This window comes from Carya illinoinensis, chromosome 12, assembly GCF_018687715.1.
Source record: "Carya illinoinensis cultivar Pawnee chromosome 12, C.illinoinensisPawnee_v1, whole genome shotgun sequence".
In the NCBI taxonomy this organism is placed as follows: Eukaryota; Viridiplantae; Streptophyta; class Magnoliopsida; order Fagales; family Juglandaceae; genus Carya; species Carya illinoinensis.
This window is the reverse complement of record NC_056763.1, coordinates 23,925,214-23,943,097: the sequence shown is the minus strand read 5'-3', so window position 1 is coordinate 23,943,097 and position 17,884 is coordinate 23,925,214. Positions and strand designations below refer to the sequence as shown.

Below are 17,884 nucleotides of genomic sequence, written 5' to 3'. Positions count from 1 at the left end.
ATCTTCAATGACTTGGGTCGAGCCAAATGATAGCCGATCAGCTTCTCGAGGTTGGAACAGCTGATCTCTAGATTTAGTAGAACATAAAAATCAACCACCACGGATGCTTCATCAGTTTCCATAATTCCTTTCAAGCCAAAGCCAAAGCATAATCTTTTGCTCAGTTTCTGCATCTTTCCCTCCTGAAATACCCTCTTTTTTGGTCAAGCCAACCTGTCTAACTAACTCCAGATTCTCCCACTAAGATTCGACCTTACCCGGTAATGATAAACAAAAGTATTTCAATTATTGGCTGGTGGCTACCCCAAGTTGCTTTGTCATCTCCAATCCAAGCCATGGGCGAAACTGCATCTTTTTTGTTTCGGTACTAGTATTGTTACTCACTGTCATCCATCAAAATACCTCTAGCATGGCAGGAAAACTAAAAAAAAAAAAAAAAAAACAAAATGGAGGAAATATTCATCCTAGCTAACAGATTATGAAAGAAAAATAAGATTGGAATTATAATACAATGCTCAGTCCAAAAGAGACAATATACACAACTGTCCTGCCTCTGAGCAGAAATGATTGCCTTTCATCAACTCTGCTCTTTCAATACAGTGACCATCTGTCCAGTTGTTTACGGCACAGACATCAATAGCTGACCATGAAGCCACATGAATTAGAGAACCATGAAGCCTTAGTTTGTTGACAAATGAACCCCAGCAAGTCGGGAAACAACCCTCCGGTTATCCTAGTGCCAGTGTAGTTTTGCTTTGACTGGCATGTGAATCGACGTGCCCATTCAATGAATCAAGTACCAAAACCTCATCTTCCAAAGTAGTTTCTTTCTAAAAATAATATGAAAACGAAAGAAATCTAAGCACCAACTTTTAAATACAAAGCCCCACGAAAGAAACATCTTGCCAATAAGGGCACCAAAATGACAAACTGACAACCTTAACTATTCAACGAAAAAGAAACAGAAAGAAAAGGGCAAGAAACCCCAGCAAATTGAGAGGGAACTCCAATGCACAAAATGACGAATTTCATTCATTAAAGGTGCCAAAGTCACCAGCTAAGATCAGTTTTCAAGCAAAGAAAGACTCGAAGCCTGTACAACTTTGAAGTTCCCTAAAACCTTCAAGAGTATTAGAGAAAGTACCCATCTCCAGAGTAAAACTACGGAAGGAATATAAATCATCAACATGAAACAATAAGCAATTGCTGTCAAGAGGCTAAAAATCTAAAACCCATCATCGAAACCTATTCATTTCCCTACTGTGCCAAAGTCATCTCCTACCTAAACCCATTACCACCTACTTACTCCCTTCAACCAATTCACGGGGTTATTTTCTTTACATTAAGTCAGAATTTAATCGTACTATCCGCCTGATCTTTCTGGCCAATTTCATCTTCATCACTGCAAAAAGTATTTCTTACGATCTTTGTCATATCTTCGTCACAGCTATACACCACCTCCTTTCTCTTATTAACCACATCCAAGAAAAAATCCGTCAATACGGTCTCGTAAGACGGCATTTTCGCATATCCGGGAAAGTAATTAATATCAACTATAAGGTAGCGATTCCCAAACCTCGCGTCCCGAATGACGTCGAAGTTAAACAGGTTCAATTTCATGGCGCGCCGCAACCCGTCGGCGATATCAGCGAGAAAACTCTGCGGCGGCATTTCGGTGTCGTCAAGATGCATCATCTTGTAGTATTTTTCGTCGACCTTTTCGTTGGTAGCGATATTCGATACCTGCGAAAACGACAAGACGCTTTCAGAGACATTACCCAAATTCTCTTCCGAGATGTCCGGCAACGACTTGCGTTTCACGCACCTGACGTACACGCCGACGACGTAGACCTTGAAGATAACCCCGCCGTGGTTCACGAATTCTTGGAGGACAATCGGGGGCTTGAGCGCTTTGAGACCGTCGTGGTTGAACACCAAGTTCATTTTGTGCGATTTAGCGCTGCCGTCGGCAACCAAGGGCTTCGCGATTACTGGGAACTTAAGGCTCTCCCAGGCTTGCCGATCGAAGAGGGTTTCCTTGTCGTAGATGACGATTTGCTTGGGGATACCAAACGTCTCGTTCGGGGACTCGATCCTAAGCTCCGAAACGAACTGTAGCATGGAGATTCGGTTGTGGAGGCGCTCGATGGAGTGGGGGGAGTCGACGATGACCGCATTAGGGTAACGGAGACGGAACTCTGTGAGCTGGCGATTCCATTCATCGCCGTACAGCTTGTGGAGCACGCAGTCGAAGGGGCCCTGATCGACGAGGGGGCGAGTGGGATCGATGTGGACGAGATCGATGCCGTGAGACCTAGCAAGAACAAGGAGGGAGTCTCGAACGAAGCTGCTTTGTTTCTTGGTGGCCAAAGCATAACCTACACTAAACCTGCACCGTTCAGCTTCCGCCATCGGTGATGATTCCCGTAGAGACGACACCAACACCAGAAAATTAGCAAATGTGAAAACGCACACATATATAAAAGATAGAAAGGTAAAGATTCGAGAGGAGTCTTTTTAGGCTTTCACAAATTCGAAACGGCGATCTTTAATGTGGTTTCGGTAGAGTTCTCGACTACAGAAGAGCTTCGCTGAGGGAGAAAAATGGCAGAGAGAACGAGACCGTTGGGGGTGGTGGGGTGTCTTATATGTCATGGGTGTATAACTTCAGAGGTATATTGACTAGGGTTAGGGAGGGGTTAGGATTTGACAAAGTAAATCAAGCGTAGGGTTAGGATTTGACCGTTCAGCTTCGCACGGAGTAAGTAACCGCTTGTAGAGACAGTTGGGAATGAATAAGATGTCGAAGGGCATAAATATATGAATACTAGTTATGGTAAAAACGTTCAAGGCACGTTTTTCCAATTGTGTGAAAACATCCTAGAAATAATATCTATAAATAGTAAATAAAATGTAGTGAAAAATAGGATGACGTAGATTACCATATAGCAACTTGGTATGAAAATCTGAAATTGTTTGTACTGAAATTAGAGTATGAATAAACATACTCTCCTAAAAACACATCACACCAATGCGTAGTGTTAGAACCAAAAGTGTCAAACCAAATATAAAATGAAAAATTCTTTTTGTCATCCTCACACTTCACACATCACACTTATTTTATTATTATTTTTTTATAATAAATATATAGTGTGTAGATGATAAATAAAATAATTCAATTAGTTTAATAAGAATAAAATAAAATAATAAAATAATAAAAAATAATATTTTAATATATAAAGTGTGTGGTGTGGGATGATGTGTAGCATTCCTCAAAAAAGAGTGAGAGAAAAGAATAGACGCTGCCAGAGCACTAGCATTGACTTTATAAAAAAATTAATGTATCTTTAAATTTTGATGAATTTACTTAAAATGAACTTGCATTGGATTCATCAAAAGGGTATTTGGGAAACTTTGAGCTAAAGCATTTGTTGCTCTTCCTTTAAATTTGAAGGTCTACTATTCAACATTCAAACTAATATTTTATTCTAATTTTAATAGACAATAGTTTTATTTTATTTTATTCTAAATTATTTGAGAATCAATTATTTAAGTACTAAATTAAACTATTAATGTCCATATAGTTAGTATAATTACAAAATATGAAGAAAAAAATTAAAAATATTATTATTAAAAAAATAATAATATATTATTATTTTGATAAATTTAATGGCTAATCTAATATAAATTATAGATATGAAGATTTTAAATTTATGAAAAATTTATACTTTTCATCAAATTTTAAAAATAAATTTGATGAGTCTAATATTAATGCTCTCAGAACAAGCGAAACGTAAAAGAAGCAAATTCAAAACCATCGATAGAAAACGTACGGATGAAATCAAACAAAGGAAGAAACGTAAAAAAATAAAAACAAAACAGGGGTAAAAACGTACAAAAGCAGCAAACAGATGGACAAAGAAGGAAAGCGAATATCAACCAAGCAATGGCAAAAATGTACACATGCAATCAAAAAAGAGTAGGGACATAAAAATGCAATGCACAGCCGTACAGAAACGGGAGGACAATTCAACAAGCAAGGGCACAAAAGTAAATAAGAGAAACATTAAGGGACAGAAACGGAAAGCAAAAATCGGACCAAAAGCACTATTGCTTTTTCGATTGAGGCTTTTATATATAGAATAATATATATATAAGTGAAAATTGATAATTTTTTTTTTTAATTTCTTACAAATGAAATATTCTCATGTCAATAAACTTTTTTTTTTTTAATTATGTCAATAAAATTAAAGGTGTGCTTTGCATACATTCTAAGTTGAAGAACTTTTATATATTATTTGTATATATATATATATGTGAGAAAAATGATAATTTATCCTTGAAAAGGCTACCCTTCAAATATTTTTTTATTATCTAAGATCTTATTAGTTTTTACTGCATATCAAAAAGTATGATTAAGATGATAAAATTAGGATAAAGAATAGTACATCACTTTATTTATTTTTAATTATCATCTTTTCATCTAATCATTTGATGAAAATATTACATTGGAAAATATATCAAATATTAATAAAAATAAAATAAAATAAAATTTATTTAGAAAAAAAAAAGGCAAAAGTAAAAGGATAGATATATGTATTTATAATATATAATTATTTGTCTAGTTTTTAATTTTTTTTTTTTAGTAATAATCATTATACAGAATTCGCATATAAGTAATTATAAGAAAGCTTTTGCAGATTGCACACGAAATAGCTAGGTTAAATTGTTTTCTATTAACTATATAATTAACGTGAACAATAAAATGAATACTAGATTTTGAATTATTTATTGTTGAAAAGTATTATAATTATAAAGAAATTTTATAAAAATAATTTATAAATTGATAAATACGTTAGATCTATTTATTAGAAGTATGCTACCAAAACAAATATTATTGGGTATTGTCTATTGCGCCACTACATATCTTCTAAAATTTTCAACTGCTGAAGTTTTGTAGAGTGCTCATGATGTCATGAGCTCTGTTTGGGAACACAATTGTTTTTCAAATATTTTCATATTATTTTATTATTCTTCACAAATTATTCTTTATTATTTATAAATTATTTAATTATTATTCATAGATAATTTGAGATACTCTTAATATCCAAACAGAAGCTTAGACTATTAGATATTGGATTCGCCAATCTTATGTGATCTTTGGATTTTAAATAGTTGTGGCAACAGGTAAGGAATCTCTTGTATGATTATTTTTCTAATGCGTTTTCTATTGTTTCTTCTGTTGCTAGCTAGGAGCGTTGCCGTGACTTTTCACCTTGATTTTGGGTATGTTGAGTGGATGCCATATGTCTATGAAGATCATGTCACCGGCCTTTGTTTCTTTAAATGGTTGTGCAGTGGCTTAGCTTCCATGTTGGAATATATATATATATATATATATATATATATATAGAAAGTGCAACATTATGGATTATTTGGTTCCGCAGGTACCAAGGGCTGCTGTCTATGGCAACTGCAACAAATACTTCAATGGAATGTTGCTGACCTTGGGGTATAATTTCTAGTGTGGTTTTTGGATCTACCATAGTTCGATCGGCAGGTACGTGTTGGAGATAATATTCATAATTTGATTTGATTATTATTTCAATTTGATTAGATAATTATCAAATCAATTGATTTGATTTTCATAATTATTAAATCAAAAAACTTGATATTGAAATATATTTACCTTATCTAGTCTCTATGTAATTTTTTTAATAAATATGAACCAATTATTTGAATTTTATCATAGTCCTCAACATCTCTTCCTCATTCTCCTCATTCTCTTATTTGTTTATATTACATTATATAAATTTTTAATATATAATTACTTTTACTTATTCATTGTACTATTCACAAATATGATTGACTAAGTTATTTTTTTAATACAAAATAAATATTTTGGCCAACCATATCAATGAAATGTGTAAAGAATACACAAAAATGACTGTATACAGCAAAACTCTATATTATATTTTCTAAGCATCTTTAGCAATTTTCTCTTCTTCTTTTTTTAACAATTTAAAGAGCAAACATTTAGTTGATGCACACTATAACAATAAATTCCATATTTTTTTCTTAATTTTCTTTATTTTCATTTGAATTTTTCTACTCATCATACCTACACCACACACCTATTAAAAATATATATATATATAAATTAAAATTAAAATAAGTGTATAATATAAAGATGATGATCATAATTTATTTATTTTTTATTCTTTGTCCAACAATTATGTAGCATTGATTTTGGTAAGATAATGTTAAAAGAATAAATGAATAAGCTACCGTGATTCCTTTACAATAAAGAGCATTACCTTTGCTTTAATTATATATAGCATTGAAGAAAGAAAACAGTAGAGATGCTCTAAAAGTTTAGAAAGTATATATCCATCATCTTTTTATTTATCATTCATTCACCATCTTCTTGTTTGGCATCCAATGATTGGATGATAAGTAATTAACGGTGAACAGTTTTACAATCATTTAAAACCACATTAAAAAATAATGAAATGATGGTTGCAAAAAATAATAATATTATATATATTGTTTTGAATTATGCAAGTTCCGCGCATTTATTTAAAAAAAATCAATTATTTATTAATCCTAGTCAGAATTTACCTAAAAAGTGAAACTATGGCAATAACCGATGTTATTCGTGACATCTTTATCAATTAAATAATTTTTTTTTTTTTTTTGTCTTAGATCATTTTGTTGTAGCATAAAACTAATATTGGAAAGATTAGCCTATATTATTAATAACAATCCCAACAAAAATAATTAAGATTGAAATTATTATTACATTATGAACATACTTTTTCTATTCACCATTATTATCTAAACTTAGGTATTAAGATGGTGCCAACATAGAGGATAAGCGTTATGATTAAAAGCTTTCTACAGAGCAAATCTAATGATTATACATAACAGGTTCATGGAAAGAGCATATTTACGATATGTGCCTTTTTTTGTCCTTTGATGCTCCTTGCGTAACCTTAAACATTAACATGGCATATACATTGAGAAGAAAATCATAAGTGATAATTATGTTCGACGAAATCATAGTTAACGAATAAATAATATCTGTAGTCTTAAATTGTACAAATTCTACACACTCTTTTAAAAAAAATAAATAAATAAATCATAATAGTAAAAAAAACACCATGTTCTATATCATAAGAACATAAATATAAGAATTAGGATAGTTTTGATAAGTGAGATGAGATGAAAATTTTATAAATAGTAATAAAATAATTTATAAACAGTTGTGAAATAGTTTGAATTGAGTATTTTTTTTAGATTTTAGAAAATATATTATAAAGTTGAAGAAAATATATTATAAAGTTAAAATATTATAATAATATAGTTTTATAATATTATTTTTATTTGAAGAATTGAAAAGGTTGTAATTGTCTTTTATTTTTTATTTGAAAGTTTAAAAATTTTGTAATAATTAATGTTAAAAAATTGTAATGATTAGTTTAAAAATTTTTTATTTAAATTATATTTAAAAATAAAATAAAATAAGATAAAATAAGATTAGATGATAATTTTATATCTTTATCCAATATCTCAAATCTACCCTTATGGAAAGGCGAAGACGGAATCTCAAATATTGAAAGTTTGAAAATCTTAATTAATAAATGAGACAGCAGTTTTAGGGTCTTGTTCAAATTGGATAGAGATTTGAGAAGTTTCGTCTTTAATTTTTTCTTTTTTAATTGGGGATGGCCGCCATGTGGCAAAGGCCACGTCAAGTAGGCAAATCCACCGAATTACTTTAGGGGCACCGTAGACTTTTCGACTAACGAATAGATTATGTAATTTCATTGTGAACTGTGGTCACCATATCAACTTCCTTTGACCTCCCATTTTCGCACTCCCTTTTATAGCTTGTAGGCAGGGGTGTAAGCCGGTCAGTCCGAATTGAAAAAATCGATCGGATTGATTTATTTGAATTGGATTGAATTTTAAAGTGGTCAGTTTTGATCTTAAAAAATATAGACTAAATAGTATTCAGTTAGGTGTCGAGATTTATAAATTTTAGAATAGACTGGACTGGACCAAATTCTTCTATATATTTTAAAAATATTTTTAGTAACTTAATATGTTATTTTTATATTATAATTATATAAGTTAATGATATAATTTTTATCTAATTTATTATTATTGGCCATATAAATTTTTTTTAATAAGTTAGTTACTTAATATACATTAATAACTCATTTAATTTTAATTTAATAATTTAAATAAATTTATTTGGAAAAAAAATGAAAAAAAAAAATTACACTTGATCGAATAGACTGACATGACTAGACTGATCCCTATGGATGTTCAATCTGGTCCAAGAAAAATGATATATTTCGGTTCATCACACCTTAGATTAGACCGATTTACTTCCCTACTTGTGGGTCAAGAGCATATTGGGAGACATGCCATCGAATTGGAGGTGATATATCTTCCATTTGGGAGGTAATAAAGTCTTTTTAAAATTTTATCTAAATTTAAAGGATTAAAGTAGAAGAGAGATAGATATGTAAAGTAGACTATACATCATTTATTATTCTTATAATATTGTATAAAGTATTTATATGAAAATAGAACTAATGTAAGACTCATTTTTATGCATCTCTCATTTGTCATCCTTAAATTCGAATAAGAATGTAATAGTTAGAGATGCTTTAAAGTTTCTGAAGTTTCCGAAGATGGAAAAATGAAAGATCGATGAATTTGATAGGGGTTGAAATGGAGAGAGCTGTCGAAAACAATGGGTTGGAGTCAAAACTCATTGATGGGTCGCTGTTTAGCAAAGTTACAACCTTTGAGCCCACAAAGTGTAAATGTTATTTGGGCTACCGTCTTATAGTAGACTTGTCTCACTAATTATAGAAACCCAATCCCAACCGCTCAAAAGGTTTTGTAGTTTTCTGTTTTCGGACGATTTTCGTTAATATTCTCTCTCTCTGAATTGTTGCATGAAATGACGAAGAAATTTGCAAAGCATCTCCAAGGAATTTGCCCCAAAAATATATGAGTAATGTTATATATAATAGTAGAGTGTGTAAGTATCGTATAATCATTTTAAAAAAAAGGTAAGATTCATTATTAAAAAATTAATTTTTTTTTTTATAAATCTTGCATTTACTTATATTTAAAAAAAAATTAATTGTACGATATTTATACACTCCACAACTGTAAACATTATTTATCATTTATCCCAAAATATATATATAGAATAATCAACTACCAAACTTGCTTGAGAAATGACGAATTAGTGCAATGGCTCCGATCTTTTTATTTTCCCCCTTTTGTAAATTGAAAATGCAGCAAATCTAGTCGATAATAATTACTCAATAATTTGTTTTCTAAGGACATTTTTATTGGCTTGGTCAAATGAGATATTTGATTAAATTTTACATAATTTGACTCAAAAATTCTTAACATTAGATTGAGCAAATTTAAAATAATTTAGACTTTTTGTATAGTAGTTGGTTAAAGATGGAAGACCATTATTCATTCATCAAATATTAAAATATTAACTTATCATTCCAAACAAATAAATTATAATATAATTAATATTTAATATTTAGAATATAATTATTATTAACATTTAATAATATTTTTTTAATATTAATTGAATATAATATAATTATTATTAACATTTAACAATACTTTTTTTAATATTAATTTAATTAGAATATAATTACTATTAACATTTAATAATAATTTTTTATAATATTAATTTAATATAATATAATTATTATTATTAACATTTAATAATACTTTTTTTAATATTAATTTAATTACAATATAATCACTATTAACATTTAATAATACTTTTTTAATATTAATTTAATTAGAATATAATTATTATTAACATTTAATTATACTTTTTCTAATATTAATTTAATTAGAATATAATTATTATTATTAACATTTAATTGGTAAAATTACAAAATATGATAAAATAAATTAAATAAAAAAATTATTAATTTAATAATATTTTATTATTATATAGAAAATAAATGACTAATTTAATATGAAGATTGAATTTAAATAAAATAGATAAATTTAAAAAATATTAATATTAATCAAATTTAAAGATAAATTTAACCAAACCAATACTAAGGATTCAAAGCATCAAACACCTTACATTCTTTACGAGAACAGTAGGTGTTGACCTTTCGCGGCTTTGCCTCCCATTTAACTCTTCGAGCTTCACTCTGATCAAGAATAGTAATAAAAAAAAGAAAATGATAAATTTACTTCTAATTAATAACTTATATACAACTATATAATAAAATAATATTATTTTAAATTTTATTAGACTTTTTTTTATTTGACGTGTTTAAATATAATAAAAAGATATTACTATATTTAAAATTTTATATAAATTATGAATAGATTGTTAATGTATCATTATCGTAAAACAAGGACGAGAATAATATTATTTAACTGATTGAATTGAAAATATCCCTGATCTTGACTTTTTATTGAAATTATAAATTCTTTTTTAATCCGTTAAAATTTTTACATAACTTCTTTAATTCTTAAAGAAAAATTAACGTCAACCCTCTTTTTTTTTTTTCAAAATAAAAAATAAAACAAAACACACATTTTTTCGTAAAAAATTATTTTAATCCTATTTATACGTGAACTTCCAAGCCTAACGCGATAGATAGAAGACAGAGAGATGTACAAATATTTCCAGTCAAATATACATATTGATCACATATTTATTGAGAAAGAAGTGTTATAATTATAAAAAGATTTCAATAAAATAAATATAATGATTGGTTTAAAAAAAAATCTTAAAAAATGAAATTAGTAAATAAATGCATGTGAATATGATAGTTAAATTAAAAAATATTTTATTATTATTAAGAAACAGATTCAATATGTCACGTGTATGGTTAAATATTAAAAAATATACTACGTTAAATCATATGTTTTGGACTAGCATTAGGCGGACGGTCGGAACGTGTTCGGCATTTTCGTTATTTTGATGGGATCTAGAGCTGCAACCAAACATTGTCTGGTCAAGAATGCATCGGATTCCACCCAAAAAAAAAAAAAGAATTCATCGGATTGCAAGATAATTGACGGAAGAAGATTGGGTAGTTGGACAGCCGAAAAGCACGTGAACATGCTGAAAACTACAAAAGGTAAATAATAATAAAATAAATTTTTTAAAAATAAATAATAATAAAGTAATATATAACATTTTATTAATTTCGAAACGTAACTATAATAACTATATTATATTCGTAGAATATAATAAAGTAATAATCAAGTGGGCATGTGACACTAAATTGCTTGCGTGGACCGGAGTGGCGTAGCGGAGTACTTTAAAAAGGGCACAGTCTCATGCGGCGTTTGACGTACGACAACGAGGATATTTCTCAGGCAGCTGTCGCCTGTCGTGCCGCTCGCTATTCCACGTGCTTTTCGTGGCCTTTCGTGTCGTATATTAAAAATTTCTCCATGCAATACCCTGACTAGTAACTTACTCCACCGGCCAACTCAAAATAAAATATAAATAAATAAAGTTACGTACATATTAATATTAATTTTTATTTAAGACATTTTCACCCTCCTTTCAATAATAATAATAATAATATAATTTGAATTTCGAGTTGAAGTTTATCCCCCCTTACTTAACTTTTTGTGTTATTCATAAATCGGATTATAAAGTTTTTATAGAATTTTTTATCTAAATTTTGTAACAAATAAATAAAATAGATATTATAATATTTATTAATAACATACAAATTATAAAGTGGATATTATAATTTTTATTAATAACAAATAAATTAATAATCGATGTAAAGAATATTTATAATAAAGTGTTTATATGACATAATTTAAATTACAAGAAAATTTAAATTTCATAAAAAAGAATTTTATGTGCATTCAGTTTTGTGTACTTTTTATATATTCAACTAATGTGATTGACTATGTTACCTTTTTATAATATAAAATAATTGATTTGACCAATCACATCAATACAGTACGTAAAAAATATACAAAAATGACGATATATAACAGAACTTATTTATAAATTAAATATTATCGTTTAAATAATATAGATAATATATTTTACACATCAATTTTAAAAAAGTAATTTTTAAATAATTAATAAATATTGAATGGAAATTTTTTATTTTTATTTTTAGTTTGAGAATTGAACGGAGGATATATGATAATCCTGTGAATTTCACCTGATTAGGTGATGCTGACGTGGTAATTATTGGGAGAACAGATTGATGAAATTTGAAAGAAGAAAATTAAAGATAAAAATAAGAAGAAAAGGGGAAAAAAGGTACAAATATATTTAGAGAGATAGAGGTAGGTTTTAATAACTCTTTCGGGGGGAATATTCTTTGTCCCTTGCTTTCCGTTTCTTCTCTCTACATAAGGAGAGAGAGGGAGGAAGAACAAGAAACTAAGGAACAGGAACTGGGACAGACACAGAAACAGGAATACCAACCACCAGAAGCAGGAAGTCCCCCCAGAAGCAAACGAAGCGATTGAGAGCGAACCCATCTCCTCTCTCTCTCTCTCTCTCTCTCTCTCTCTCTCCGTGTCTATCTCTCACTCTCTCTATCCTAGGATAAAAGGGTAGGAAAGGAAAAGGGAAGAAGTTTTGGAGATGGGGAAGGGAGAGAAGAGCAATGGGGAGCTGGAAGCCGTCGGATCTAAGTTTCCCTTGAGCTTTAAGGAGGTGGCAACGGCTTCCACGGTCGTCTTCGGCTTCGTTCTGGGCCTTCTCTGTGTTTACCTCACCATGCCCGCATCGGATTACAGCTTTCTCAAGCTCCCTCGTACACTCGAGGACATTCAAATCCTCCGGTAATTTATTTCTTTTTTCTCTGGTTTTATTTTGAAATCTCATGGTTGCATCAAGCGAAATTGGTTCTATTTGGATAAAAAAATTGTCCTCGGATGCATATGGATCCCTCGGAAAATAAATGGATTTTCCGGGAGATTTCCTTGGAGAGATATTTGGGTTATCAGAGAAAAAAGAGTCAAATTTTAAGGGAATATATTTTCATGAACTCCTTTTATTTACAATTTTGGTTTTTGTCATTTGAATTTAATTCAAGGAGCTAATTTTATTATCAGTACGATTTTTGCGTCATCTTGTTGCATGATTGATAAGGTATGTTGATAATGCAAGCACATCTGCATGTGGGTCTGATGAGGGTTTTTTGCCTAAAGAACATTAATTATGTCAGCATATCTGCCTGTGGTCAGATTTGTTTTTAACATAGAGGAGTGTTGGTCTTTCGCAGCTCTATATGGTCTTACATATAAACCTCCAGCAGAAACCAAGAATGCAAGCATTGGTTTTAGACGTAAAACATTTTCTGTTTTTTTTTTTTTTTTTACGGAGTTAAGTCAATTAAAAAAGTGATGATTTTTCCTGGATCTCCATCTTATTATTGTTTAAATAAATTGTAGGCTTGATAACCATGACCCCTGGAAAGATTTTTCAATAAAAAAAATGGATTGGTCATTGTTCCTTTTTTTTTTTTTTTTTCCCCCAATTGTACCTTCCCAGACCCAGAATTCCAATACTTGATTTCAAATACTAAGCAAAATTGTTACAGCTCATACCTACTAGGCTGGGTGGACAGATAGGTTGCCTTACCTCAGCTTGCCTATTTTTCTGGATGTTAATTGCATCTGTAGTTATTTATGTAGTCATTAGATATTGGTACCAAATGTTCTGCTAGGCAAGGCACTTGATCATCTTCTTATGGTCAGGATCCAACTGAACTGAAGGTTGATCTTGTGTCTTGGCCACTAAATCTTGCATTATGTTATTTTGTTGCTTAATGTGAAATGAAAGAGCATTTGACTGAAAAGGGTTAATACCGTGTGTTGGTACTGCATAAGTTGGCTGGCTCTTGAGAGGCTTGGATTTGGTTCATGTCCATTCTTTAGCCTTTTTGTCTCTTTTTGCATGAAGTGACTACTCAACATTCAAAGAGAAAGTAGGAAGAATCGAGGAAGTCAAGATACTTGCTCTTGACCGCCTAATACAGTAGCATTACACCAGTAATGGACACTAGGATTTTACTGAAAGTGGAAGGAAATTGTAGCTAAGGACAAATGTGATCTTGTATAAGTTGGCATATATTTTATTCGTGCTTTTCTTTTATTTTATTGATTTGGCTCGCTCATGTTACTTATCAAACAAAAATAGGAAAAAGATTTGGCTTGTTCATATCATCACAAGTTTTCCCCTTTGGTCGAGAAATATATCAGTCCCCTGCTACAAGTGCTTTGTTGAATGCTACATTGATAGCCTTTTTTTGTTTTCCCTCTTTGTTCCATAGATATCACCTTGAGAGCTACACAAGTGACTACACTGCTCAAGTCCTGGTTGGGTACTGTGCGGTTTACATTTTCATGCAGACATTTATGATTCCGGGTACGGTTTTCATGTCATTGCTGGCTGGATCCCTTTTTGGAGTCCTCAAAGGTGTAGCTCTGGTTGTCTTTGCTGCCACTGCTGGTGCTTCTTCTTGCTTTTTCTTCTCAAAGCTTATTGGCCGTCCCCTTCTTTTCTCTCTGTGGCCTGACAAGCTAGAGTTCTTTCAAGCCCAGGTGAATCTCACTCTCCTGGTAGTTGTCTTTGACTTTAATAATCATCAAATTGGAATAAATTATTCTAAATTTTTAACTTCCAGGTGGCTAAAAGAAGGGAGCGGCTGTTGAACTACATGCTTTTTCTAAGATTGACTCCAACATTGCCAAATACGTTTATCAATTTCGCTTCACCGATTGTTGATGTGCCATATCATACCTTTTTCCTGGCAACCCTACTCGGCCTCATACCTGCAGCTTTTGTCACAGTCAAGGTATTGTACCTGTTGAACATTTGGATTTAGTAAAGATATAGTGGGTGAAAGTCTGGTCATAGATTTAATCGAGTTCAGGGTTGAATCAAATGATATGGATATAAACCAGATTCTATTATCCCACATGCACTTCTGTAATGAAGGCTGAGATTTTTTGTTGGTCCATTCAATCAGTTGTTTTAATATGATTGTATTGGGATGTAGAAAGATTGTTCCCTTGGCACGGTAGTTCATTTATCAGAGAATCTTACATTAATCCACATGTTATATGTTTTGTTAAAACAAAATACTATTGTCTAGTGGTGTTTGGGGGGAACCCAATTGACTTCAATGTAAGAAGTCTTGAAGCCCAAGCCATCCGTTGAGATGTTCAGGTATTGAGGTAGTATTAGTTCAAGAAGAATTCTATAGTTTGATGAGTTCTTGAATTATTAGCTCTAAAATCACTTCTTGCTCGGAGTTTGCAGTTTATGGGTGCTTACTGACTCTTTTGCTATATGCATAGGCTGGACTAACTTTGGGAGAGTTGCAATCCATCGGGGATCTTTATGACTTCCAATCAATTGCCACGCTGTTCTTCATCGGAGTTGTCTCTATTACCCCCACGCTGGTGAGCAAGAGTAAGTCTTAACCTCTCCACTGGCGGCCAGACTTGCTTAGTTTAGGCGCATGTTCTCCTTGCAGCCACTTTAGGCTGTTATCTACTTAATTTCTGTACAGACTAGCGTCAAAGAAAAGCAATATATGGCCGTCTATCTGCCTGTGGACTACACTAACAAATGCTGTAGCCACTGGAGATGACTGGGGGGGAAGTCTCCGAGCAAAAACAAGATTTCTGGTTTCTGTCATGCGTGGTGGTTGGAGGTTTGGGGATAAAATGTTTAAATAGAATCTCAAATTAAGCATTAATCTACAGTTCTATCGTTATGTATATATTGTTGTTAGGGGAACAGTATGTAAAGACAGTATCTGACATCGTAGATTCATCATAGTTTAATGTAAATCTTTGCTGCTTGTTGCGTTATTTTTTTCTCTTCTTTCTTTTGTGGGTGATAGCATTTGTGTTGAGACTACTGCACTGGCTGCTCTGTGGTCTTTTTCCCGATAAGAACCGTGAGAAGTGAGAACTCAACTTTAGAAGAAGTCACATGGAGACTTTCCATGAGTATTTTTGAAGTAAGAAGCATCATTACGAGCTTTCCAGATCATCCAATATGTTAATGCACCTTTACTTCTGCAGGGATGTCTCTGTCCCAGGTTGCTTTGCCATGGCTTTAAGAGACCTTTTCAAAAGAGGTCATATGCTTCAGTTAAACACAAAACAAGAGCATACACTCCATTGATTCTGAGTGTGAAAATTATAGATTTATTTTCTTAAAAAGAAAAAAGAATGAATGAGAAGAAGAAGAGGTGAAATGTCTAAGAACAGGTTTGGCAACAGTCCATCATGAATAGATTCAATTATCTAGATTTCATGAATACTTTAAAAAAACAGTGAAATAGAGTCAATATTATTTTTAGTTATTTACTCAAAATGTACAGGTAAATAGAAAGGGTACTCATTTGTTGTCATATTCATTTTCATCTCATCTCATCTAATTATTATAACTTTTTCAAATTCTCACACAAAATAAAATAAATAATTTAATTTTTTTTAAATCTCAAAATAAAAATAATATTAAAAAATATATTCTAACGATATTTTTTTTCAATTTTAAACTTTTATCTCAACTCATCTTATCTTATACGTAAAAACAAACGAGACAATTTGTACTACGGAATCCATTCCTTAAGTAAGATAAGTAATATTAGCTTTACACTAAAAAGAATTTATGATTCAATTTGCAAGTTTAGTTTTAGGGAATTTATTTGTAGATTAAGCATTTTATTTTAAAAATTGATATAATCCCATCAACATACAGCCAGCCAGTTTCAGCCATTGGTGTCTGACCTTAGAGTCATATATGCCTACGATATCAAGAGCTGTTTTGTTATTGTATTCCCACGATAGGTTTCTTGAATTTCTAGTTAGAATACGCTTTCTTTTTGGACACCAGATTTGCTAAAAGTAAAACCCCAACCCTGGGTAGGAGGACTCAGATTCTCTTCATTTTATTTGGAATTAAAATATTCAATTTATTTGGAATTTTTAATTTTCTAATTTAAGTTGACCTTTTTAGTGTGCGTTGATTTTTATTTTGGTTTTAAAAGTCTATTTATTTTATTTTAGTCTATAATATATTCTTTAATCTCTTATTTAAATTTACGTATAAATAGTTGTGATTCTCTTCGGTCATTAGATTATTAAACGTCTCCATCACCCTCTTTACAAATAAAGTGAATGATGTTATCTGTATATTTGGTAAAAAATATAACTTATAGCTTTAGAACTTATAACTTAAATAATAAATTTTATTATTAAAAAATTATTACTATTTGATAACCATATATTAAAAGTACTTCAAACATGTCACATTTGTTTGAAAACAAATTTTTTAAAAAGTACTTTTATGAATATTATTTGATATTCCTAAAAATTTAAAAGTTATAATTATATGACAGTTCTATAGGTATTCTCGTCCATTTATAATTTTTTAAAAAATTCAAATTATACTTCTCATTAATTAAAAAAGTATGTTTGAGGAAAAAAATATATTTTTTATATTTTTCAAATTACATGTTTTTCCTCAAATATGCATTTTAACTTATTTAAAATTAAAAATATTTTAATATGTAACACTCAAATAATTTAATTTTTACATTAAAAAATTTATAAAACTATTTAAATATTTTTTAAAATTCCTATGGTCCTACCGCAATCTCAAAAAGACCCTAACTATTTGGTTTTAAAAACCCGACCTTGATGATTAAAATAGCAAATTGACTTGTACATTGGCGACTTGCCGTTAACTTATGCTTTCATGATGTTAAAGTGTGGTTTGGATAAAGAGATAAGATAATTTTTAATAAAAGTTAAATAAATATTATTAAAATATTATTTTTTAATATTATTA

At 30.5% G+C, this 17,884-nt stretch overlaps 2 protein-coding genes across 2 annotated transcripts; one reads left to right on the top strand and one right to left on the bottom strand.

The window, feature by feature from the left end:
• Positions 1–1,010: 1,010 nt before the first annotated feature.
• Positions 1,011–2,664, bottom strand: LOC122289069 (inositol-tetrakisphosphate 1-kinase 1-like). Its single transcript, XM_043095989.1, has one exon. It carries the CDS (start codon positions 2,410–2,412, stop codon positions 1,348–1,350), a length of 1,065 nt encoding a protein of 354 aa, XP_042951923.1. The 5' UTR covers positions 2,413–2,664; the 3' UTR covers positions 1,011–1,347.
• Positions 2,665–12,357: 9,693 nt separating this feature from the next.
• LOC122290122 (uncharacterized membrane protein At4g09580-like) lies at positions 12,358–15,894 on the top strand. The gene is made up of 4 exons (XM_043097673.1): positions 12,358–12,852; positions 14,346–14,616; positions 14,700–14,870; positions 15,376–15,894. Exons 1-4 carry the CDS (start codon positions 12,653–12,655, stop codon positions 15,499–15,501), a joined length of 768 nt encoding a protein of 255 aa, XP_042953607.1. The 5' UTR covers positions 12,358–12,652; the 3' UTR covers positions 15,502–15,894.
• Positions 15,895–17,884: the final 1,990 nt, after the last annotated feature.

Bases quoted from the DNA above. Each gene is read 5' to 3' on its own strand.
- LOC122290122 (XM_043097673.1), top strand. From the start codon at position 12,653: ATGGGGAAGGGAGAGAAGAGCAATGGGGAGCTGGAAGCCGTCGGATCT. The intron at 14,617-14,699 runs GTGAATCTCACT...TTTAACTTCCAG, and splicing joins TAGAGTTCTTTCAAGCCCAG to GTGGCTAAAAGAAGGGAGCG. The intron at 14,871-15,375 runs GTATTGTACCTG...CTATATGCATAG, and splicing joins CAGCTTTTGTCACAGTCAAG to GCTGGACTAACTTTGGGAGA.
- LOC122289069 (XM_043095989.1), bottom strand. From the start codon at position 2,412: ATGGCGGAAGCTGAACGGTGCAGGTTTAGTGTAGGTTATGCTTTGGCC.